The sequence below is a fragment of the Atheta coriaria genome, unplaced genomic scaffold (assembly GCF_025399875.1).
Source record: "Atheta coriaria isolate IRGN ID8LTWV9N9 unplaced genomic scaffold, Caltech_Dcor_3.1 hic_scaffold_11_pilon, whole genome shotgun sequence".
NCBI lineage: Eukaryota > Metazoa > Arthropoda > Insecta > Coleoptera > Staphylinidae > Dalotia > Dalotia coriaria.
The window spans coordinates 83,682-107,683 of record NW_027045453.1 but is presented as its reverse complement, the minus strand read 5'-3'; the positions used below and the strand labels follow the sequence as shown (position 1 = coordinate 107,683).

Below are 24,002 nucleotides of genomic sequence, written 5' to 3'. Positions count from 1 at the left end.
GAGCCGTGTGGCTCTCAGGTGTGAAGCACATGCTGCCATACCGTAGGTCGATGGTTCGATCTTCAGATAAAGAAGGCATTTTTCTCAAATATAAAAATAAATGGTGCAATCTGGGTTGCATATGTCAGTTCAATTCAGTAAGGTGCAAGGCAAATAAATAAGATGAGAAGATGCAATACAATATAGAAACAAGCAGAACAGGTGAAAAGAGATGAAGAGTATAAGAGAGAGAGAGAGAGAGAGAGCAGTTAGACGAGAGGACAGAATAGAGGAAAGCCACCCCGAAAGAATACGGGAGTGGCTCGGATTTTTAAATTTTTTGGCAGCGTGTCGTTCTATAGTGTACTGCTATCGATGCTCCCGGCCCATCCTACAGCTACGATCCCTCTACGCTTCATCCCCAGGATTCTCAGGCATATCAACAATTTTTATGGTGGGGGATATTCCTTATGAGGACTTGTAAAAATATTTCTAAGTTTTAAGTCGTCTCAACACAGGCGACACTTCCAAATATTTTTACACACAAATCATAGGAGGCACAGTCACTTTTAACATTTCTTTATTGAAACACTAGCTGACCCGGCAAACTTTGTTCCGCCTCGCTTTGCTCTTGTGATTGAGAAGCACGAAGTCGAGTCATACTAACACGGCGCTTTTCACGTGCAATTTTTTGTTCTTCTTCAGTCCTTTCACTAACACGGCGCTTTTCACGTGCAATTTTTTGTTCTTCTTCAGTCCTTTCATTCGCAATCCTTCGAATCCTAGTTGCATTACGGTTTTGTCGGATAAGATTTGATCGTTTTGATCGCTGCATGTTGAGTGGGGAAGCTACGAAGCATCGCACAAAGAAGAGACGGAGAAAACTCATTTAGTATCTTCCAAAGAAGTTTTCACTTCAAAAAGTATTAAAAAAAGTATCCTACACTTACTAAGTCTTATTCAAACAAACACATCAACCGGGCAACTTCAACCAACACGTACAAACCCACGCACGTCTATGCTTAGGGGGAAGCTACGAATTGCACAAAGGGGAGACGGAGATAATAGAAAACATTATATTTGTGTGCTCTTTTTCTTCCGTAGGCTAAACCATATAAGCGAATATGTCGGTTTCCTTTTAATGTCGTTTAGTGTTCTCTAAAGGAGTTTTCACTTCAAAAAGTATCCTAGTAACCTTCTCCAAAGAAAAACATCAACCGGTCAACTTCAACCCACACGTACACACATACACACGTCTATGCTACGAAGCATCGCACAAAGAGGAGACGGGGATAATAGAAAACTTTGTATTTGCGTTCTCTTATTCTCCCGCAAGATAATCCATATACGCAAATATGTTTGTCTATTTTTAGTGTCGTTTAGTACCTTTTTTAGAAAAGTTTTCATTTCAAAAAGTATCCCATTACCTTCTCCTGGCCCTAAGCTACCTTAGCCGTTCTTTAGTTATAATCAAGGTAACCAACACGACTTTCTTTTATATATATATAGATGTATACAATGAAAACTTGTAAAATGTAATACTAATAGTATTTTGAATCTAGTTATAAGAGCAGTATAGCCCTGCACATGCAGACAATTACCAAGGGTAAAAGTTAACAAAGAAAAACTATTATACAAGTTGTTCCAAAAGCAATATAATAACATTTAAAGAGAAAATGCAAAATTCAAGTAGGGAAATACATATCTAAAACCACAGTAAAATCAAAGAAAATTAATGAACAGGGTGATTTAAAGAGAAAACGACAACATTTTAAAGAAAAATCCTAAGTTTCAGTGGGATAACATATGTATATCTTTCCCCTTTTGACAAATTCACCAAGGGAAATTATAATACAGGGTGATACAAAAGAAAACTTCAATCTTTTAAAAGAAAATCCTAAGTTTCAGTCCAATACAGGGTGTTACAAAAAGAAAACTGTAAGTATTAAAAGTAAAACGCCTAAACACTAATAAATTTGGTCTATTAAATGTTAAGAAAATTATATCTCCTGGGTGATACACAAAGAAAAATTAAGATTTAAGTAGGAAAACGGATAGAAACAATTAACAAGGCGATATTAACAAGATAATAAAGGAAGAAACCCACCAGGAAATTTAAAAATCAAAATGTTTAAACCGGAAATCAGAGAATAGTGAAAAGAAGAAAACCTAAAAATAGGACATTTCCAAAATTGTATTTTCTTTGGTTATGAAGGAAAAGTGATGGGTTGGATATTACAAAAATAAAGCACAAAGCAGAATTTTATTTTAAATCATGTAAAACAACCGGCGACCAGCCCGGAAAGCCGCCAGAGGATCAAGGGCGCAGCCGACGGCACGCGTCTATCTTAATCTTTTAATTTGTAGATTAAACAAAAACAAAACAAGGTATCAAATACGTAATGCAAATCAACGGTTTTGAAACAGAAACAAAAATTATTTGTAGGCTTAAAGACCACGCAGTTGAAGTAAAACAAGTAAAGGCAATAATAGATTTGATTTTCAAATGGCTTAAGAAATGCGAGAACATACCTTGATGCAAAATTAATTTTTGCGCTTTTGGCCTAACCAATAAATTATAAGGACCTAATTATGCACATTGAAGAAATGATAAAATACGCGTATCATACAAAAAGAGAATCCGACGGTCGACGGAACATCACTCACGTTTTACCTCTGGGTATAATCAATTCGCATTTAATGAACGCCGCACATCACTCGCGCACAATGGAAGGGTTAGCAGATCAACCGACGACAAATATGAGACTAACGTGATAGGCAAGCCAACCGCGTGGCGAACCGCGTGGCGACCGCACAAAAATTGCACGAGATAAGAAAACTTGTTTGTTTGTAAACACTGATACATTCAGTGTGGTAATGCAGAACATGAAAAGAATTGTCCTCGTACAATGCATGGAACTTTTAATTTCGATTAAATTAGGACACCAGTAACAAAATTATAGATTTATTGGCGTGTAATCACCTATTTTTTAATTGCAAATATGCCCTAAACGTTCATTGTTAGGATAATAAATACTTAAACAGTTCTTTTAATTTAACATCGATTATTTTCTTAACTTTTTTCCTAAGATTAACCGTTCAGGCCCTATTTGCAAATTTTAGTGAAAACTGCATTCGAAAAAAAGAGAAATCTTTTGTCTTTTTATGTCGAAATATTTTATTTCAACAATTTCAGATCCTGTAACAATTAGAATTTTTGAATTCTGTTTTTGGTTCTGAAACATTTGAAACATGTAACACAATTGTAGATTAAAGCCATTTTGGCATTTAAAAATCATTTTTTAAAATTAAAATTGCAAATAGGGTCTAAACCGTCAGTGATAGAAAAATAATTACTTAAATAAACAATTAAGAATTAAATTATCTTTCAAAATCCAAAAACAGAATTTATAAATGCCAATGCCAGAGACAAAATTATTTGGGTGGTTAAAGACCACGCGGTTGAAGTAAAACAAGTTAAGTCAATAATGAATTTGATTTTCATATGGCTGAAGAAATGTGAGAACATACCTTGATGCAAAATAAATTTTTGCGCGTTTGACATATCCAAAGAAAATACGAAATAAATACTCGTATGAAATGCGCGTACGATACAAAAAGGGTATCAGACGGCCGACGGAACATCACTCACGCTTTACCTCTGCGTGTGTACAATCCGCGCTTAACGAATGCCGCACATCACTCGCGCACAATCGAAGGAGCATTTAGAAACAGTACGTAATAACGCGACAAAAATTAAGGAACTCAAAATATTGTAAAGAAAATGTGCGTCCAGATCACTTGACGACTAAAATAAGACTAACGTGATACGCAAGCCAACCGCGTGACAACCGTACTAAAATTGGAAGCGATAAGAAAACATGTTTGTTTGTAAAACTAACATTTTCATTACATGCGGTAGTGCAGAACATGAGAAGAATTGAACTCGTACCATGCATGAAACTATTCATTTTATTAAATTCTTAATCGGATTCTGAAGGATAATTTTATTCTACATCGTTTATTTCAGTAACTAACATTAACCGTTTAGACCCTATTTACTATATTTGAGAAAAATTCATTCGTTTTTCGTAAACCTTTTGTTATTGACATAATCGCCAAAAATTCGGCCCTGTTTTTCGACCGAGAAATATTTAAACACAATAGTTCAACCCTGTTCATTGACCAAAAAATGTTAAGTAAAAAGTTCGATCCTGTTTTCGACCGAAAAAATTTTAACAAAAAATTAGACAGAAAAAATTTTAAGTAAAAGTTCGACCGTCCTTCGACCAAAAAAAATTTAACAAAATAACTCGACCCGAAATTTTTAAGTAAAACAGGTCGACCATGCTTTTCGACCGAAAAAATTTTAAGCAAAATATTCGACAGAAAAAAATTAAACAAAATAATTCGACAGAAAAATTTTAACAAAAAATTCGACCGAAAAAATTTTAATAAAAAATCGACTAAGAAAATTTTAACAAAAAATTCAACCGAAAAATTTTAACAAAAATTCGACCGAAAAAATTTTATGAAAAAAGTTCGATCCTGTTTTTCAACCGAAAAAATTTTAACAAAAAATACGACCGAAAAATTTTAAGAAAAAAGTTCGACTCTGTTCTTCGACCGAAAAATATTTATTACTCGTAAAACAAGTTTGACCCTGTTTTCGACCAAAAATGAAATTTATTTGACAAAAATAGCGATATTCGAATAGTATTTTAAAACACTTTCATAAGGTTTATAAGGTTAAAGAGGTATGCATAGTATAAAGGGTTTCTCGGACTTTAACATGACGTTAAGAAACTTCAAGAAAATCAATTAGTTCACGTGATACAAGGTGTTTTCCATACCATGTTTTTAAATTTTCCTAAAATTGCTCATTTTTGAAGAGTATTTTAGGGCACTTCCAAAAGGCCTGGAAGGTATAAAGAGAATGCATCGTGTAGACAAACTCCTGACTCTCTTCTGGCGAAGAGAAACTAGCAGATAGTCATTTTTACGAGATACAGGGTGTTTTCTACACTATGTTTTCAAATTCCGAAAGAGCTGGAAGGTTGAAATGGTATGCATCGTGTAGACCTGTAGACAAACTCTCTGACTCTATTCTGGCGTGCAGAAACTCCAAAAAGTCAATTATTTTCGGAGATATAGAGTGTTGTCCACTTCATCTTTTAAAACTTTTCCTAAAAATGCTGATTTTTGAAGGACATTTTAAGGAACTTCCGGAAGGGATGGAAGGTTGAAATGATATTTATCGTGTCGATGAATGCTCTAACTCTATTTTGGTGTGGAGAAACTTTAAGAAAGTCAATTAGTTCACTAGATACAAAATTTCCTAAAATTGCTTATTTTTAAACGGCATTTTAGGGCACTTCCGAAAGAGTTGGAAGGTTGGAGGAATACATCGTATAGAAAAACTCTCTTGGTCTATTCTGGCGTAGAGAAACTCAAAGAAAGTCCATTCATTCACTAGATACACAGTGTTTTCCACACCATGTTTTCAAATTTTCCTAAAATTGTTCATTTTGTAGGACAAAAAAAAAGGGTAGGTAGGAGGGTATGCATCTTGTAGAGCTCTCCGGCTCTAACATGACGATAAAAACGGTAAAAAGTGAAACAATTTACGAGATACTGGGCGTTTTCCACACCATATTTTTATAACGCTTCTTGAAACGGCTACTATTTAATTGATATTAAAAATAATGATATACCTATACTATACAACTATCGAAATAAAACAAATGTATCTGCAGACACGCGAGTGAATAACGCGAATCAGCCACCGTATCAGCTGACAATCGGCCCGAAACTGCTAGCAGTCTGCTAAACTATCCTCTCTCCAGCTCCCCACGGCCAATATGGTGAAGGTCGTGCAGATATAGACCGGATAATACGTAGTTCCGTAATCTAGTCTTCAATGCAATATAAAGTATAAACAAATATACTTAGTAGTATTCACGACGAATACTACTCTATATACAATACATAATGTTAAATATATGGTAAAGTAAAGGAATATATATTAAGTTATGGAAATAAATTACGTAAAACCAATCAGAGTAATACAAGTTTTATCATCGATTCACGCACAAATCATTATCTACGTATATATATATATATATAAAAAAGGTCGTGTTAGTTACACTATTTATCATCAAATATTTGAATTATATTTTACCAATAAGTGCTATTGAGGGTATACTTAACTATTTATAACTTAGTGCAATCAATGCACTTAACATCTCAAATCGAGACCTTGGATGGAAAATCTAATTATTTATTAAAGTGGCAGTTTTCTTCGAGTTCTCGCTTTTACTACAAACGATGATTATTTCGAAAAAATTAAATACCTACATCCTGGTATAGAAGTAAAATCGCCACAGTTCTTGAATTTGAAGTACCTATGTATTAGAAGTGATCCGACGGTCAACGATAAATCACCAACACACAGGACACTTTATTTTCCGTTTAATGAATATTTCGTACTCTAGCATTAGGAAAGCGTACACACTTTTGATCACAAACTCACTTTCACGGCTAATTAAATCAATGCAATTTAATATTAAAATCGCAAGAAATTACCTACATGTTCTCGAGATACGCGCAGCTCAACCAGCAACCGCGTGCAGAATACTAACGATAGAAAACAAAGCAACCTATAAACCAACAGGTTGAACCGCTTGTTGTGGCTGAAGCGTGCGGACTTATCGCAACACCGAATCGACCCGAAAAAACTTCTTTATACACATACGCTGATAAGTACTTAGTGCAGAATACGCCAAAATATAAGAGTAAATTGCATAATGAAATAGATATTTTGTCTTGATATTAAGGCTGTTTAATCTAGGAGAATATACACACAACACGTGTATAAAATGTATTTAGAAAGTTGCTATGAATTTAATTTACAGTGCAAGTGTGTAGGTATCAAAAAATGTAATGGAGAGATTGCGGTATCTGTGTTATCTGGTCCCGGTGTATAGGTAAATGAGGCTGCTGAAGTGAATGCGTTGGCGGGTCTCGTCTCCTTCGTATAAATGGCCTCTCGTCTGCTCGTTCAAAATATATGTACCTTGTAAGCGAAATAAACATTGTAGATTACTGGTTATATGCTTTGTATATGGAATAGTGGCGGTATCTGTTAATTATCTCATTCATCACAAGTAGTTGGTTTAACACCAGGTGCGGTTCAGCACGATGGGCTGAACGTACCAAGAATATTATCGGCTTAACCCGGGGGCGGTTCAGAACGAGGGTCTGAACGAAAACCTTACCGGACAGTTAAGCCGAAGGAGATAAAGGAGACCACGGGCAGTTCAGCACTAGGGGCTGAACGTACCAAGAATGTTATCGGCTTAACCCGGGGGCGGTTCAGTACGAGCGTCTGAACGAAAACCTTACCGGACAGTTAAGCCGAAGACCCAAAATAACACTGTGTACCCAGTACGGAGTTTTTGAACCCCAGGGGGCAGCTCAGCACGAGGGGCTGAACTACCCGAAAAGAAAGAGAAATGTACACAGCGTTAATGAGCGTAGCCTTGGTCGATTGAGGTTAGGTATGAGTCGCATGATGGCTGTTAGTATCAAGTGGAGTTCGTAATGTAATGTGTTTACTCATACCTTGTAGCAGTAGTTTTGGGTGAACTGAAATACTGTACCGATGTAGTTCGTCGTACCTTGTAGCAGTAATTTTGGGTAAAATGGAATACTGTACCGATGTAGTGTTCGTGTGATGCTGGCACAAAACGGAATGAGATGAGTTCGTGAAAAATTTTAGTTGGTACCCCAATCGTTCATCCTCGCGAGGGGAGTCCGTAGTGTTGGCTGGCACACCAGTAGTTCGTCCTGGCGAGGGGAGTCCGTAGTGTTGGCTGGCACCCCAGTAGTTCGTCCTGGCGAGGGGAGTCCGTGGTGTTGGCTGGCACCCTAGTAGTTTGTCGTGGCGAGGGGAGCTCGTGGCTCCACCCGTAACGGTGACTTTGTGAGTCATTTGGTGGCCTGATCGTGTCAAAAATTGGCGGAGGGTGATTCTTCTAGGATTTCATGCTTATAGTATTTGTTTGCTAAAGGGCTTATATGTATTTAAGAGAGAAATGATTATTTTTTAATGTTAAAGTTTTAACAACACGCATATAATATTAAACATTTATTAACGAAAATAATTGCTTCAGATTCTAATCATTATTATTTAATAATTTCGTTCATTTCTTTGCCGTTTTGATCAATCATTTCGCAACTTTCTTCAACTGAATTAACTGAACCTTTCTGGGTCCAGTGTTTAATCGCCCATAAAGTGGCCACAATGAGTCCAATAAAAACAAAGTTCGAAATGAGCATAGTAATACGATTTCCCACCAAAACGTATAGATACGACAGAACAACCGGACTTAAAATCCTTGCCAAGCCCGAAAATGATGTCATAAAACCCATCCAGGTACCCTTAATTGAGCAAAAATAAAAAGAAGCATTAATTATTTCTAACCACCCTCAAAACGCATATAAAAACAAACCTGCTGTTTTGTTCCAAGAACTTGAGAAAATTTTGTGTAGATAATTGTGATGGCCCACGAGTATCCAAAATTATCCAAAACATTACTCAGTATAAACTGGAGCTGAGACATTTGCTTCTCATCCATGCACCATTCTTGGGACCATTGAGGACAGCCTTGCTCTGTTTGATTTACGGCTGTGACAACAGTACTACTCACAGATGGGTACATCAAAACCGTCCCACAATCATTATAAGAAACCCAAGATACATAACATCCATTTCTCCAAACTTTTACAGCACATATCCAAGACTGCGATGGCGACTAAAGACACAATTGCCCCGCCTGTCATAATATACGAGTTAAATTGTAGGGCATCTGGGCGATTCATCGCAAAGCCATCCATAACAATCGGTGTGCCCAACACTTTCAAATATAGGTAATTACAAATTAACCAGAATTGTAAAAATATAAAAATCCACGCAATAAGTTTGTAGTTTTGATTTAGATTCGTACTACTACTCGTAGATGTTTCCATGTGACGCACATCTTTATGTTGAAATATTGCAGGCAAGAAAATGATAATGTTGATGACAATTGTTATCAACGCCAGCCAACCAATTGAAGTGTACATGTCAATCCTTACATATCCTCCAAATATAGTGAACCCATTTTCTTTAAGTGGTACCATCAAGGATTGCAATAATGGGCCGCAAGCAAATGCCACAGTTTGAAGACCTGTCAGGATGGACACAGCCTTTCGACGTTCAGATCTCAACGTGGATTCCGCAATATATCCACGAGCTAATCCAATATTAACTAGAAATATCTATTATTAATACAATGAATTGTTGAATTTACATGCATTCAAATTACTATCATGCATTCCAGTCATAAACCGAGCAAATAGAAACCAATTTCTTCTACTATCCAGATGAATCAAAGGTAAGCTGACATAAATGATATAATGGACAGCACCGCAGATTAAAGTAAAAAGAAATGGCGTGCGACATGATTTCAGTGAGTTTGACCATTTTCCAAATAACGGGCAGAATAATGTAGTTCCAATAGCACCAATCGCAGCTAAATAACCCAGAAATTGTTTATCTGCAGAAGAATCTAACTAAAAACACTCCTTCAATAATACTAAAAATAAAAAATGTTCTAACAAATACTTACATGGTTTAAATATGGCCATAAACTGACAAGCATCACGCTGTAATATAAGGAACTGCTTGTTATCGTAAAATATATAACATAATGTGAAATTTTCCGAGCGCGATATTCTTGTGGTGATTCAATATGCGATTTTTCGGCTTCATTGGATAATGGTAATAGTTTCGATTCGTTCATGTTGCCTGCACTGCAGCTTGTAGCTTGAACAATAAAAACGGTTAGATAATGAACTAACAACTTAGATTTCAAATTATATTATGCGTATCACTTTTGTAAATTAACACAACAAAAGATAAGTTTACACAAATGTGAATTATGATTATTAGTTTAGCTCCAGACAAAAGTAAACATGCACATTAACAGATTCTACCTAATGGGTGTCTCATTCATACCATCGTGATCGATAATTTGTTTATCTTTTGATACAAAATAGATTTCTTTGAGATAAATCAACCAATTAAAAGTTTATTTATAAATAGTGAGTAGCGAGTTTTACAGACGAATTATATAGGTCATGTAACCTAAATTACTTTAGATCACTTGCATTGCGCGAAACTAATCTTGTTAACTTAGTTTTCCACAATTAAGAAATTGTAAAATCATATAACTTCGTAATTATAACTGGCTGACCTTGAAATAAATATTCATGCGTGATATAACATACTCACGTCCCTACACTCACTGTTTGAAAGTTGATTCAAAGCGTTTTTATTTGAATTGAACGTAAATGTCCATACTCACTCCTTAATTCAAAGCAATAAGCGCATCTACGTATGTTTAATATATTAACACTGAATAAATAGTATTAAATGATTAAGATTACAACAGTTTTCACTACTTTCAACTGCTCGAAACGACGCCGGCTGGCAGACTGACAATGACTTAGTAAACCAACAATTAAACAACAATATAAAAATATATTTAAAAACAAGTCGATAGTTATAAAACCAATGACAAAAACGATTACACTTCGCCACACAACGAGAACAGTTAAAATGTTTAAATTTTTTCGCACTGAAACAAAAAAAAATGTTATCAGTTTATTGAACTAGTTATCTAATTCCAGTTTTAAATGCTTTTTTTAAAAGTATTTATTTTTTGTTAATCACAGTCAATATTTATTTATTTCATATATACAATTCACAATATAAACAAAACATAGTAATTCCATAGTCATCACGCATTGCTCACAATTTCGATGGTGTTTGTTTGCGTTCTGGCTTGTTTGTTCAACAAATTATTATCACTGGCGGGTTCACCGCCGGCCGTCTCATCGTCAACTGTAGACTCCTTACCCGGTTTATCTTCTTGGAGCTGTTCCTTTGCGTCATCGATATCATTATTCTTATTAATAAATAGGTGATGGGATGTTTTCATTACAAATATTGAGATAAGCGCAAACATCGTATTTGTTACTATTGTAACAGTTCGTGGACCGTATTGTTCATACAAAAACGTAATGAAAACCGGAGATGTAATCCTTGCCAGACTACCAAATGCCGTTAGGAAACCCATCCATGTTCCCTAGAAATATTTTTTAGTTATTTTAACATAAATAATAAATAAATAATTTTATTAAATTAAACATACTTGTTTTTTGGAGCCTAACACCTGTGAGAATATAGTCATAGTCAAAGTAATGGCGATTGCATATCCAACATTCTCTAAAGCATTCCCTAAAATAAATTGAAAGAAAAATATCTTTCCTTCGCCAGCACACCATTGTTGACTCAAAGGACATCCAACATATTCGGTGTTACTGAGTTCAGTCTCGTTCAAACTCACATCGTTATAAGTAACAACTGTTTCATTAGTAAACGGATAGAAACAGAATCTTCCTATTATCATAAGTAGTAAAGAAAATATCAACAACGTCATTTCACTAAAGAATTTGCTGACTGGATTAATCAGCAAGATGGAAACAAAAGAAATCGCAGCTCCTACAATGACGACAATTGAATTTAATGCCATTGCTCGTGCTCTAGTCATAGCGTATTCATCCATCACCAATGGAGTTCCCAAGACTTTCAAAAACATAAAATTGAAAGTCAATGAGAAATTCAGCAGAATAAAGAGCATTGCTAATATTTTATAGTTCTTTGATCGATAGACGTCTTTCTCAGGTGAAATTTCTTCACGCTTATTCATTGGATGTTCTTGAAACACTGATGGCATAAACAAGAGCATGTTGATGACAGATATTATCAATCCAATCCAACCTACAGCGGTGTACATGTCTAGTTTCAAAGTGTTTGGGATTAACCATACTCCAGTTTCTCCAAAGGGATGGTCATGGATTGGATTGCTGGTCCAAGAGCAAATGATACTGTTGCACATGATGAAAGAATGGTTACCACTTTCCGGCGTTCTTTTACTAAAGTTGTTGAAGAGACGTGCGAGCGACACAAAGCAAAATTTGCTGTTAACAAAAAAGTATTATAATAAAACAAAAGTATTAACATAAATAGTCACGTAAGTCTTACAGGAACCAACGCCCGCTAAAAATCTAGACGCTAACATCCAGTACTTCTTATGTGGAAAAATCTCTAATGTTGCATAGATTAAATGAGATAATAGCAGGACCACTAGACTAACAATAAATGGCACTCTGCTAGAGTTAAGTTTGTTGCTCCACCAACCAATCAATGGCGAGAATATTGTTTGTCCAAGAGCACTTGCACCTACTAGATATCCCAAGAAGCTTTTACCGGCTGATGGATCAATCTACAAATATATACATTACAAAATAGGTAACATTTTAGGTTATGTTCGTACTTTGACTAAATATGGCCAAATCCCAATTAATATCGTACTATACGAAATGACAACGTTGAATTGTGTGAAGAAAACAATAAAATGTGATCGCGCACGCTCTTCATATTCCTCTTCAGTTTCATACTCGCTCTTTTTTCCATATTTACAACAAAGCCCCATTTTTGCACTTTAAATATGACAATTTATGCCAATTATATTTTGATACTATGATTGTAACTACATAATGCTGTTTGTTCGTTTTATTTCTGAATGTGCACTAGTATACTACTATTATTAAGCGCGGAACCCGTTGAATTTGCCAGAACTAGACTTTCCAAGATATTTTCGTCATTCGATTACACTTGTACACGACCTAAGAGACGCTGAAAATTTCCACTGTGTTCACTCACAAGCGGCGTGTCGCCCTCGAAAACAATTTCTTGCTTAATCACTCATTTCGTTACGTGTAAGATGGCTTACTTGGGCAATGATAAGACGTTTTTTAACACTCGCATGTTTACAATTGAATTAACCAAAACTACACCTCACATAAAGGCTTTACATTGTGTCTAATACATTAAAATTAAAGTCACGTAACTTAAGTCAACGAAGGTTTAACAACTATTTTTACTTGCATCATGACACTACATCACAGACAATAATGATATTATAATAAAGTTTCGCTTTCATCCGCACGAATGCGAACAATTTCCATTGTCGTTATCGCACAACGCGTCTTTGTAGTTTACTCTGGATGATACGAGCGCGGTCCGATAATTGTAATAACGATGACAATGCACACGCGCTGTTAAACCGCTTTAAACTTTGGCTTTCAATGCTCTAAACGCTTTGAACGTCTCCGACATGAATCGTATTGCACATGATTTAACATTTTCCGAGCGCGGTGGGCCGAATATATAGCAAATTTCGTGTCGTCGTATCTTTTTATGCCGGTTGTTTATTTTGGGAACGCCACCGGCCGAATTTCGAGGAGTTCGTTAATCAAATCGCAAACACGATTTCATTGTGTTCAAAAAACATTTCATACATATTCAATTTACACGAATTATAAACTTAAATTTTTATTTTTTTTATTTTACCAGTTCCTGTATAAAAAATACAAAGTTCATTGCATTGTTGATTTTTACATGTAAAGTCACCGACACATGTCGAATATTCATGCCTTTCACTTGAGCTCTTCAAATAAACAATTTATGACTTAAAATATACAATCTATTTATTTTTAAACAAATATATCTATATTTGATGAAATCACTCTGTTTTATGATTCTATTTATGCGTGTTTAATTTGGAATTTGAATTCAAAGTTTTATTTGTAAAAATAAAAAGTGATGTAACTTGCCTGAATTATTTATGAAATTAATAATCTTTATCGTTGTTGGTTTTACATGTCTCATTAAGTCATGATATGAATATAAGTACATTTTTGGCACGATTCCTAACAATAACATTACGTATGGTAGAATTATACCGATTTGTCTTTGTCATACTAGCGTCAATAATATAATATTTTATAAATTTGTTTAGTTTGCAATCTCATTGACATTCGGTAATGAAACCGTAACAAAATTATTCAACTCAGTCGCTTCTTCAACATCCTCTTTAACCTTTTCTTTTACTTCCAGTTTATCGGTAAAAAACACCAACCAAATCATAGAAACAATCATCATTACTGCTGTAAATCCAAAAGTCCAATAAGTACCGAACTCGGTGTAGATGTAAGTAACAAATACAGGTCCCATGACACGGGAGAGACATCCTGCGCCTGTGAGTAATCCCATCCACACACCTTGCGGACGAGGTCCAAGAATCTTCGAGAAGATTGTTTGAATCAACGTCACACCAATCGGATATCCAAAACAAGTAAAAATATAGCCGGCTATGAACTGTGTGAGTGTCATTGCATTGGTATATTCACACCACTTTTGACTTGATGGACACCCCAATAATTCAATAGTCTCAAGAGTATTATTACAGGAAATTTCATCTTTCAAAATTCCAAGAGGAACTGTAGTCACATTCAAATAATCTAATGTGGTGTCTACATATGTCTCATTAACAATTGGCAAAAATGTTGTATTATCACATTGATTTAGAACTCTTAAAGAATCATCATAGATCACAGGTGGAGCATCCCCCATTGGAATATGCACGAGGCGTCCCACTACCATGAAGAAGAACCCGCACCAGATCATAACTTTATGTTCTGGGAACTTCCGAGTAAGTGGCGATATCATCATGAAGCAAATAATAGAAATAATCCCGCCAATAAACATCATAATACCCATATATTTTAAAGACTCGCTTTTCGTCCACGCAAATTGATCCATCGTCAAGGAGGTTCCAAGAGTTTCCAGTAACATAAAATTGAATACGAGAACAAAGAAAGCGATGATTAGAGTCCACGCTGACAAATAATCCGGAGCATCATATGTGTCTTTCTCAGTGCTGACACCCTGTTTCAACATAGCTTCTTTCGTTGCAATGCGACGTTCCTTAAAGAATCTGGGCATAAAGAGGCAAAAATTGAAGATGGACATCACAACGTTGATCCAACCGCAGGCAGTGTACATGTCTAGCTTAATAAAGTTCTTAATCAGCCAGAAACCATGGTTACCAAGAGGTACAACACTAGTTTGGATCGCCGGGCCTATAACAAAGCCCAATACTTGAGCTAAGGAGATCATAGAGACTGCTTTGGTTCGTTCTGTAAATCTTGTTGCAGCAGAGACGTAAGATCGACATGGTGCTATACAAGCTGTAAATTAAATCAATCAATAATTTAATCAAGAAATACATTGGTCTGAACCATACCTGAACTGACCCCAACCAATAATCTGGTAAACAACATCCAATATTTTCGATGATCTGCAACTACTTCTAGAGACGAATACATAGCGCTGGCAATAGTAAAAACCGCCAGGGACGACATGACAGGCAGTCTTATGGAACCCAGTTTGTTGCTCCACCAGCCAAACAAGGGTGAAAGCAACATTTGGGCAAACGGATTCGCTGCTACCACGTAACCCATAAACTCTTTTCCCGCGGTAGGATCAAGCTAGAATAAATAAACCTCATAGTTCCGTGTAAAATAAATAGTTTAAATTATAACTCACTCTATCTAAATATGGCCAGACACCGGTCAGAATAATACCGAAACCGAGCGATATAAGAAACATGGTGAAATAAATAATATAAATGGAAAACCATCGTTCTTTGTACTCGGCTTCGGTTTCCAAGCCATCGTCAATCCATCCCGATGGCGGAGTGTTGTTCTTTGAACTGTCTTTTGGAGTTTGTTTGGAATCATACCATTTCTTCGCTTTCTTCCAGAGATCCATTGTGTTCCACTGAAAAAAAACGTTTTTTTACACTTTCAACCTTTAAACCTAAAGATGTCGTGTGGAATGTAATGTGTCCATGTGTAAACACTGTAATAACTCACTTTGTTATAAATATTTTTAATGTTTATTAAACACGCATATTTAAACGTCTATTTATGGATAACGTTCCACACATACTGACCGTAAATTTACTATATAAAAAGTGAGAAGAGGGATAACAAAGGGAATAAAGGTTGTAAACCGATATGAAGGGCATCCCTATTTTATTTTGGTAGAGAAAGGTGCAACCAACTTTAAAGTACGGTTCAAATTAGGGGAACAATTTCTACCTGAAGGCCATTGTATGTCTGGGCTCATAAAATGCACTAGAATCGTTGTATATTCGATTTTTACGAGTAAATGACCAATAAAACTTTTAAAAAAGCTGAATTTAGTTTTTTTATATTATTATTTCTGTTTGTCACCATGAATAGTTTTTATGATAGGTTATATCAAAATTACAATAAAAATTACAATCGAAATAACTTATAGATTGTAGCATAACAAGTACAGAGATTATGGCAATATATTGTTTGCAAAATGATTAACTAACATAGACTGATAAATATAATTGGAGTTCTGTTTGCGCGCAAACAACTGAAGTACTTATATTAAAGTGAGGCATACTATTAATCAGTAAAATTACATGTTTGCGAACTAGAGAGAAAGATTTCAAGGCGACCACATATCTAATAACGTACACAACAATTTCTAATATGATTTAAAGCGTTGCTTACCCGTGGATGACTACCACAAGACAAGTTAAACAATGTTAAACAAGGTCAATTTTATTCGAAGTATAAATCATCAATATTATTGTAAAAACGGATCTTTATACAAAAACAATTTACTTTCACAATGAAAACGGTTACGCATAATTTCGATTATGAATAATATTAAAGATTTAAGCATGGTAAACACGATGGGCGCAAATAATAATTTAACTAATTTGTATGCATACCGCACAATAAACAACCGGACGCAGTTTATTATCTCGGAAGTATATATTAATGTGTATCGTCATTAGTTACATTTCAACAAGTACAACTCTTATATTAAAACCAACAGAGGACTCTCCAAAACTTGACTTTTAACAAACAAATTTTTAAAAAATATACATAGTTAGAAAGCATGTTGTATGCATAAATTACCATCCAAATGTGTGGAATGCGAAGATAAAACACGAATGCATAATATATGTGCTGAATTTTGTTTTAGATATCGGAAACACTACATGTAAACTGTGCAAATTGTCATAGTAATTATTGTGTTGTACAAAATACCGTATGACGATCTCATATGCCACTTACCTTTGTCTATTTATATCACGTTCAGTATTGATGTCCCCACCTGTGAGAAATTGATTGAATTACACCTCAAAATATTCTTTTATTGAACGTTAATTGCGTGCAGTGTCTGTTATAACTTGAATTAATTCTGATGTGTTAATCATCCCACATTGCACTTCGGTTATCACGCATTTTATCTGACTCAGAATTAACTTTAGTTTACTCATTTATCACAAATACATTGTATTATTGTTCACAACACGCACTGTCGAGGACGCTAAGCAGCACACCGACACGTTCCGCACCATAACTATAAATAAATTAAAAACATTTTGATAATTTTATTTTTATTGTTGACGGGTCGTTTGTTTTCGATGATGGTGTGGTAAGCGCACAACTGCATCAACTCCACACGACACGAAAGTGGAGTCAAGTGAGTCAAGTCAAGTCCATGTGACTTAAGTTTGGATGTGGTGTATGTGGAACGCACGACTTTCTTTGTGACCGGCCTAGACCCCGCGACTCGTCGGTTACACACTCAAACTGATACCGGTCGAGCGAGCGACGGCACTAAGCGAGTGAAACTTATAATTATTGATGGGATGATACAACTCTCATTGAGACGGTTTTTGTTTGATAAGTGCCAAACCACTCGGTGTTCTCGTGCTCGACTGAGTTGAGCCAAGCGAGTTATTTCAAACTGGCTCAAGCACCTAGCTCCTACATATGCAAAACAAAACATAAACATAGCCATGTGTACTGAGCGAATGTGTATAAGTAACCATTACTTAAGTCAAATAAAATAAGTTGCAGGTATCTAACGTAGGCAACCAATAGTACTACAGTCACATACAACAGTCAATATTTCACTTTGTATTTTACACCAAAACTTGCAATATTAATGAGAAAAGAATGTTTGAATTTCATTTCGAATGTTACAGTTTCTTCAAAAGCTACTCTATAATTTAATTACATAATTACAATGTTGTATAATAGCATAATTTCATGGATAAATTCAAAAATATTCAGTACAAGCGCGCCGCACCGAACTAATTCTTCCCTATTATCATAATAAATAGTCAACAATTAATGAACACTGATCAGTTCACATCACAAATGCTCAATACTTCAACGACGCATCACATTGCAAACATTTCTCAACCGGTTTCGTCAAAATGTAAAATTTAAGCGATACAAACACGAAAGTTATAATACATGAACATTATTCAACTAAGCAGATCCATGATATCGTCTTTACTCAACGCGTTGCTTTTATTTGTGTTATTCGGAGGCGATTGAATCAAGGGCTGATTGGACATCATTTGATTCATTGGCGTTCGACCGCCCATCGCAGGCGCATTTACTGAATTTGGTAACAGATTATCAAGAGCACTCCAGTTTTTACTCTGTCCATTCATAGGAGTAGGACTTGCCCATTGCATACTTTGTGAATTAGACATGTTTTGGGCTGGAGACTGCCACATGGGTGATGGTGCTTTATTCCAGTTGCTTCCATTTGTGTTCTGCATGGAATTTATGCCCATCACAGGTTGCATTTTTAACGATTGCGGTGACTGCATGTTCATTGCTGATGGGAATGTCATTGATGTGGGAATTGCAGGCTTTGATATTAAATCATTACCAATCATACTGAGAGAACTTAACGAATTTAGCGAATTCATTGAATTCAATGGCGTTTTTGACTGTGGCGGGCTTGAAATCTGTGGAATGATATTCTTGGGCAATTCTTGAGTTAAATCTTTAGGTTGCACAACTCTGGAAACATTCGATACTGGCGCTGGATCCAACGGTGACTGATTCTGCAACACTTTCATCGTTTCCTGTTGCTGCGACAATTTTTGTTTGTCTTGAAGTGATAAAGAAGGTGAGGTAGTTGAAGATGACATAAAGTTATCTAAACCAAGACCATTAAATGCGGAATGAAGTTGCACGCCATTGGTACTCGTAGGTGATGCCACCTCGGGCATGGTAGCCTCCAAAGTTTTTCGCTCTTGCTGGACGGAATTTAACTGTTCTAATTTCGTACGATGTTCAGTCTCAACTAAACTAAACATTTGCTTCACCAATGCCACCAAAGCATTAAACTGTGATAAATTCAATCCATTTTCTATGCATAAAGGCATCAAAAATGGTAGAACACGCGTCGCCATTACTTCTTTACTAATACCCAGCTTTTTATGATTTAACGCAAGTTTATAAATACCTAAGATGCCCATCAAAACAGCCGGCTCTCTCGATGGTATCTGTGTTAAAAACGGCAACACCTCATCCAGTACCAGCCACTTGTCAAGGTGTTCCAGCAGACGGCCAATGCATAATAAACAATTTACACGTACGGAGAGATTTGCCGTAGAAAGACATAACTTTTTGATACGTGGCAACAAATGATTCTTAACATTGGCATGATCTATAAGACCGGCAAATGTAGGTAGAATCGACAAACACAGTTCATGAATCTGAGGTGTGTCTGCATCCAAACCACGGTACAACATTGGTAAAACATGCTGTTGTACATCTTCAGCCGGTGTCAGCTTCAACATCAACTCCATTCGTTGCAAGAAAATTAACAGAATTTGCACGGGATCTGTTAGTTTCATCACGGGTTTTAAAAACGGTAGAATATACTTGACGAATTCTTTTTGACTGCAGTGTTGTGCAATGTCAAGAATGTTCGGTAGCACGAAGGGTACCATCGCAGGTTGAGTCAAGTCACGTACCAAACAAGGAAATACTCGTTGAAGACGCACTCTTTGGGGTAGTTTGGCTAAAGATTCAGGAGTCCTTTGTAAAACTGTGATTTTTGTAAATTATCCCATTGCAAGAGCGAATCCAAGTAGTTGAGAGTTTTTACACCAACATCTTCAAAGTATGGAATCTAGAAAATAAATAAACATAATGTTGCTTCTTTGTACTGTCAAAAATAATTTTATAACAAAATCGTACCTTAATAAATTGATGTGCATCCGGCCTCAACTCTGGAGTAACATGCAACATTAACTTAACATATTCTTTGAGAGCTTCCGGCACAGGTGACAATTTCGATGCCGGTAAATTTTTAAGCTGGCCAACTCTTCCTCGAAACTGTTGTATATCCCTTACAGGCATAACACTCACATGACTAGGTGAATAAAGTGCAAAAGCAACCATTCCCAACGAAAACAAGTCGCTCGCCGCTGATTGAGTCTGACTCACGATACATTCCGGCGCTAGATAATCTAAAGTCGGCTGTGCAACATTTGGCAACGATGGTACGAACTCATCTAATGGATAATGTGGCGGAGCATTCGCCGCACTTGTGTTATGCACGCAAAAATCAAAACCGAAGATTTTCCACGCGCCCTGGTGGTTTATAATGATTGTTTCAGGGCAGATATTTTTATGGAGAAGTTTCATGTCATTGTGCAGAAAGGCGAGGCCTTCGCCCACTTGCAACAGGCCGTATTTAATCTCAATGTCATAGAATTTGTAATCAGCCATATTGTGAGACTGGGGCATGTTGTATGTTTCACCAAGAACATTTGCCAAGCTGGCAAATACCGGCTCGGTAGCAAACGCTAAACTTTCCCTGCTTTCCTCCAGTGGATGTTGAACAGTAAGCACTTGTGGATGTCTAATTTTAGTTAGTTGAGTTACTCCTCGCCTCAATACTTCCAGGATTATATCACGGTCAGTTTTACTGTATTTGTCCAGCTGGCGTTTTTCAAATACAAAGATTGACGCTTCTTGTTTGGTGGATTTCTTTGTTCCTCTGTAGATTTTCCACAGCAATCCTTGTAATTAAAACAACATATTATTGTAGAAAATGTTATAATATAATATATAAGAAAACTTAACTAATTTTTACCATGTAATTTACACAAGATAAAGTTTACAACTTTGCTAAGGTATTTATTAATCATTTAATGCAACTACGTAAGTAGAGTAATAAAAACCTAAATGTACCTGATCCTCCAGATGCAATGTGTTCATTTGCATCGAATTCGCGAGTCACTGGATTTCCTGGCAGCACCCCTGACAATTGTGATGCTGCGCTGCTCACAGAACTGCTCACTTGCGACACAAATTTATTAAAAACCTCCATTATGTGCAACTATTTGTTAATTAGAAATAAACTAAACAAGTGAAAATTGTTTGTATTCAGTGCAGGAGAAATGACTTAAATGACTCATCCAGATGTCAACCTCAACACCTGTGACATTTCGATTCACTTTGAAGGTATGCAACCATATTTACAATTTAAACTTATTACAAGTAATATTTAGTTTTAGATAGAAGTTAAAATATCTTAAATTATATTCTCTATTTTGTAATTATTATTCATCTATTTTTATTTTTACTACAGCCAAGACTAGAGTTCTTGCATAATAAAATTAAAAATCAAGCAATCACCAGTAAAAGTTATAACCTCTGATTTTGTTCTCTGGCCAACACTCTGGATTGCACTCTTTGAGCAGATAATTTCTCATATTTTTGTTTTATATAAGTATTGTAAAGCTTTTAAACATGTCGTCAAATTCTAATCCTGTAAGTACTCGCAATAAGCTTTTAATAATACATTTTAAATCAAAATTATATATTTTTGCAGCGAACAACTGTTAAAGAATATTCCATCATTGTGCCCAAAAATGTAAATAAAAAATATCATGTAATGAGATTTAATTCTACCCTTGGGGTAGAGTTTGATAAATGGAGTCAGGTGAAAATGGAGAGAGAAAATAACATGAGAGAGTTCAAAGGAACCCATGAAGAAGAACATCCAAAGTATGAATTCTAAAATCCATCATTTAAAAGAGAAATTTAATATTTACTGTGTATTTGTAGGTTTGGTGCAGGTTCTGAGTTTGGTAGAGAAGCAAAGGAGGAAGCTCGACGTAAAAAATTAGGAATAATACCCAAAAAGTACAAACCTGACAATCAGCCATGGATTCTAAAATCATCTGGCAGTACTGTGAAGAAATTCAAAGGCATTAGAGAGGGTGGTGTTTCTGAGAATGCTGCTTATTATGTATTTACACATGCTGCTAATAATGTGATACAAGCATTTCCACTTAATGAATGGTACAAATTTCAACCCATTCAAAGATACAAAGCTTTGTCAGCTGAAGAAGCTGAACAGGAGTTTAGCAAGAGGAATCAACACTTGAACTTCTTCTCTCTTATGTTGCGTAAACGGCTGAAGGGTGAAGATGACACAGTTTTAGATGGAGAAGGTGAGGATGGTAAAGGAAAAGGTAAAAAGACAAGTAAATCTAAGGAATTGAAAATATCTGAAATGGATGAATGGATGGAAACATCAGATGATGACTCAGATGATGAAGAAGATGGTGAGAAACAAGATGATGAGGATAAAGCAGACAAGAAAAAGAAGAAGGGAAAGAAATTGGATGTCAAGAAGAAGAAAAAGAAGCGTGATACAGATGGTGAAGCATTTGAAGACTCTGATGATGGCGATGGTGAAGGACGAGAATTAGATTATATCACTGATAGTTCTGATAGTGAACCAGAAACCTCTAAGCTCGAAGGTGTAGCAGATGAGAAAGGTCTTAAGAAGTTGTTGAACTCAGACGAAGAGGAGGACAGCGACAGTGATAAGTCCGAAAAGGATGAGAACGATGAAGACAAAGAGAAGTCTGATGAGAAAGAAGACAAACCCAAGGAGTCTTCTAAGAGTAAGAGTAAAAAAAGCAAGAAGGATTCGAAGAAAGATGATAAGAAAGATAAAAAGGATGACAACAGCGATTTTAGTTCAGACAGTTCAACAGACGAAGAAGTAACGAAGAAAAAAGCGGCACAGAAGTCGAAAAAGAACAAAGGTGAGAAACCTGCTGAAGAAAAACCAAAACCTGAGAAGGAGGTTGATAGTCCGAATAGTTCTCGATCAGGTAGTCCCACGCTTGAGAGTAATAAAAGGAAAATGGATGGTGCAGTTGCAGGTGGATCGGGACTACCACAAAAGAAATCTAAGATGGAGCCTGTTGTTAATTATATTCCTGGAGCAAGGTATGTTTTAATTTAATTAAATTATACAAAATACTAAAATTATGTTTATTTTAGTGAATCTGGTATAACTGAAGATGCAGTACGTAAGTATTTGATGCGGAAGCCAATGACTACTACAGAGTTGCTTCAAAAGTTCAAATCGAAGAAGACTGGACTTTCCAGCGAGCAGTTGGTAAATATTATGACGCAAATATTGAAGAAGATCAATCCTGTCAAGCAGATGCTCAAAGGGAAGATGTATTTGTCCATTAAGTCATAGGGAAAGCTAGATTTAGCTGAATTATGGAACATGAATGCCTTATTTTATTGTTCTACTTTACTTATTACTTTTATTCATTTGTGTTAAGAATTTTGTTTTAATGATTGGGATCGAATAAAAAATTACAAAAACCAATTATTAACGCAGTTTATGTTAGCCGTAAGCTCTTAATCCGCTGAGCACTATCCAAATAAGCCTGACGACAGGAACCTAGAGGACTGCGATTGGAGTGCTGATCGACTCAGGCACGACTGAGCGCGGTGCGCACTGCGTGCTCGCCTTTGTACCTGCGGCCAACAGTGAAAAATGTTGGAGTAAACGCGTCAGCAGGAGTTAAGTGTGTGATGCGCGCAAGGGTACAAGTCGTGGACGCCTGTAGGGAACTGGTTCAGCTGTGAGAGGAAGATACTTATTTCTCCTAAGTAATTCATACATATTTAAAGGATATAATTAATTATTTCCATTTTATAATGCTTTGTGTTAGTTATTTTGTTGTTTGGACATGTTTCGTCTAATCATTTCGCATTTTTTACTGCCACAGTACTGAGTACTTACGTTAACTCAATAAAAATCATTATTTAAAGAATAATGGAGCGAACTTGCAATGAACTTATCTACCATATCGTCT

The 24,002-nt window shown here is 35.9% G+C and overlaps 4 protein-coding genes across 5 annotated transcripts; 1 reads left to right on the top strand and 3 right to left on the bottom strand.

The window, feature by feature from the left end:
- Positions 1 to 8,115: 8,115 nt before the first annotated feature.
- Positions 8,116 to 12,944, bottom strand: LOC135801625 (major facilitator superfamily domain-containing protein 8-like). The gene is given in 9 exon segments (XM_065315084.1): positions 8,116 to 8,421; positions 8,493 to 9,290; positions 9,348 to 9,594; positions 9,651 to 9,847; positions 10,389 to 11,171; positions 11,238 to 11,929; positions 11,932 to 12,066; positions 12,131 to 12,371; positions 12,423 to 12,944. Coding segments are annotated over 5 exon segments (1,575 nt in total). The 5' UTR covers positions 12,582 to 12,944; the 3' UTR covers positions 8,116 to 8,421; positions 8,493 to 9,290; positions 9,348 to 9,594; positions 9,651 to 9,847; positions 10,389 to 10,823.
- A 676-nt stretch (positions 12,945 to 13,620) lies between these two features.
- On the bottom strand, positions 13,621 to 17,791 carry LOC135801624 (major facilitator superfamily domain-containing protein 8-like). Of its 2 annotated transcripts, none has more exons than XM_065315083.1 (4): positions 17,116 to 17,791; positions 15,539 to 15,772; positions 15,237 to 15,480; positions 13,621 to 15,180 (listed from the first exon to the last, which is right to left on the bottom strand). In XM_065315083.1, the coding sequence occupies exons 2-4, from the start codon at positions 15,761 to 15,763 to the stop codon at positions 13,946 to 13,948; spliced, it is 1,704 nt and encodes a 567-aa protein (XP_065171155.1). In that variant the 5' UTR covers positions 15,764 to 15,772; positions 17,116 to 17,791; the 3' UTR covers positions 13,621 to 13,945. The 2 variants fall into 2 exon arrangements, with proteins under 2 accessions (XP_065171155.1, XP_065171154.1); XM_065315082.1 differs by lacking the exon at positions 17,116 to 17,791 and adding an exon at positions 16,957 to 17,068.
- Positions 17,792 to 18,015: 224 nt separating this feature from the next.
- LOC135801631 (SCY1-like protein 2) lies at positions 18,016 to 21,196 on the bottom strand. The gene is given in 4 exon segments (XM_065315089.1): positions 18,016 to 19,894; positions 19,897 to 19,990; positions 20,059 to 20,885; positions 21,058 to 21,196. Coding segments are annotated over 4 exon segments (2,634 nt in total). The 3' UTR covers positions 18,016 to 18,320.
- A 5-nt stretch (positions 21,197 to 21,201) lies between these two features.
- Positions 21,202 to 23,509, top strand: LOC135801632 (general transcription factor IIF subunit 1-like). The gene is made up of 5 exons (XM_065315090.1): positions 21,202 to 21,330; positions 21,458 to 21,639; positions 21,701 to 21,876; positions 21,937 to 23,115; positions 23,170 to 23,509. Exons 2-5 carry the CDS (start codon positions 21,619 to 21,621, stop codon positions 23,372 to 23,374), a joined length of 1,581 nt encoding a protein of 526 aa, XP_065171162.1. The 5' UTR covers positions 21,202 to 21,330; positions 21,458 to 21,618; the 3' UTR covers positions 23,375 to 23,509.
- Positions 23,510 to 24,002: the final 493 nt, after the last annotated feature.

What these genes read in the sequence shown, in the direction of transcription:
- LOC135801624 (XM_065315082.1), bottom strand. An exon ending in TCTGGCCATATTTAGATAGA is followed by an intron (nt 15,481 to 15,538) that starts GTGAGTTATAAT and finishes TATTTATTCTAG; the next exon opens with CTTGATCCTACCGCGGGAAA. An exon ending in ATTGGTTGGGGTCAGTTCAG is followed by an intron (nt 15,181 to 15,236) that starts GTATGGTTCAGA and finishes TTTAATTTACAG; the next exon opens with CTTGTATAGCACCATGTCGA.
- LOC135801632 (XM_065315090.1), top strand. Translation starts at nt 21,619, where the DNA reads ATGTCGTCAAATTCTAATCCT. An exon ending in TGTCGTCAAATTCTAATCCT is followed by an intron (nt 21,640 to 21,700) that starts GTAAGTACTCGC and finishes ATATTTTTGCAG; the next exon opens with CGAACAACTGTTAAAGAATA. An exon ending in CATGAAGAAGAACATCCAAA is followed by an intron (nt 21,877 to 21,936) that starts GTATGAATTCTA and finishes GTGTATTTGTAG; the next exon opens with GTTTGGTGCAGGTTCTGAGT.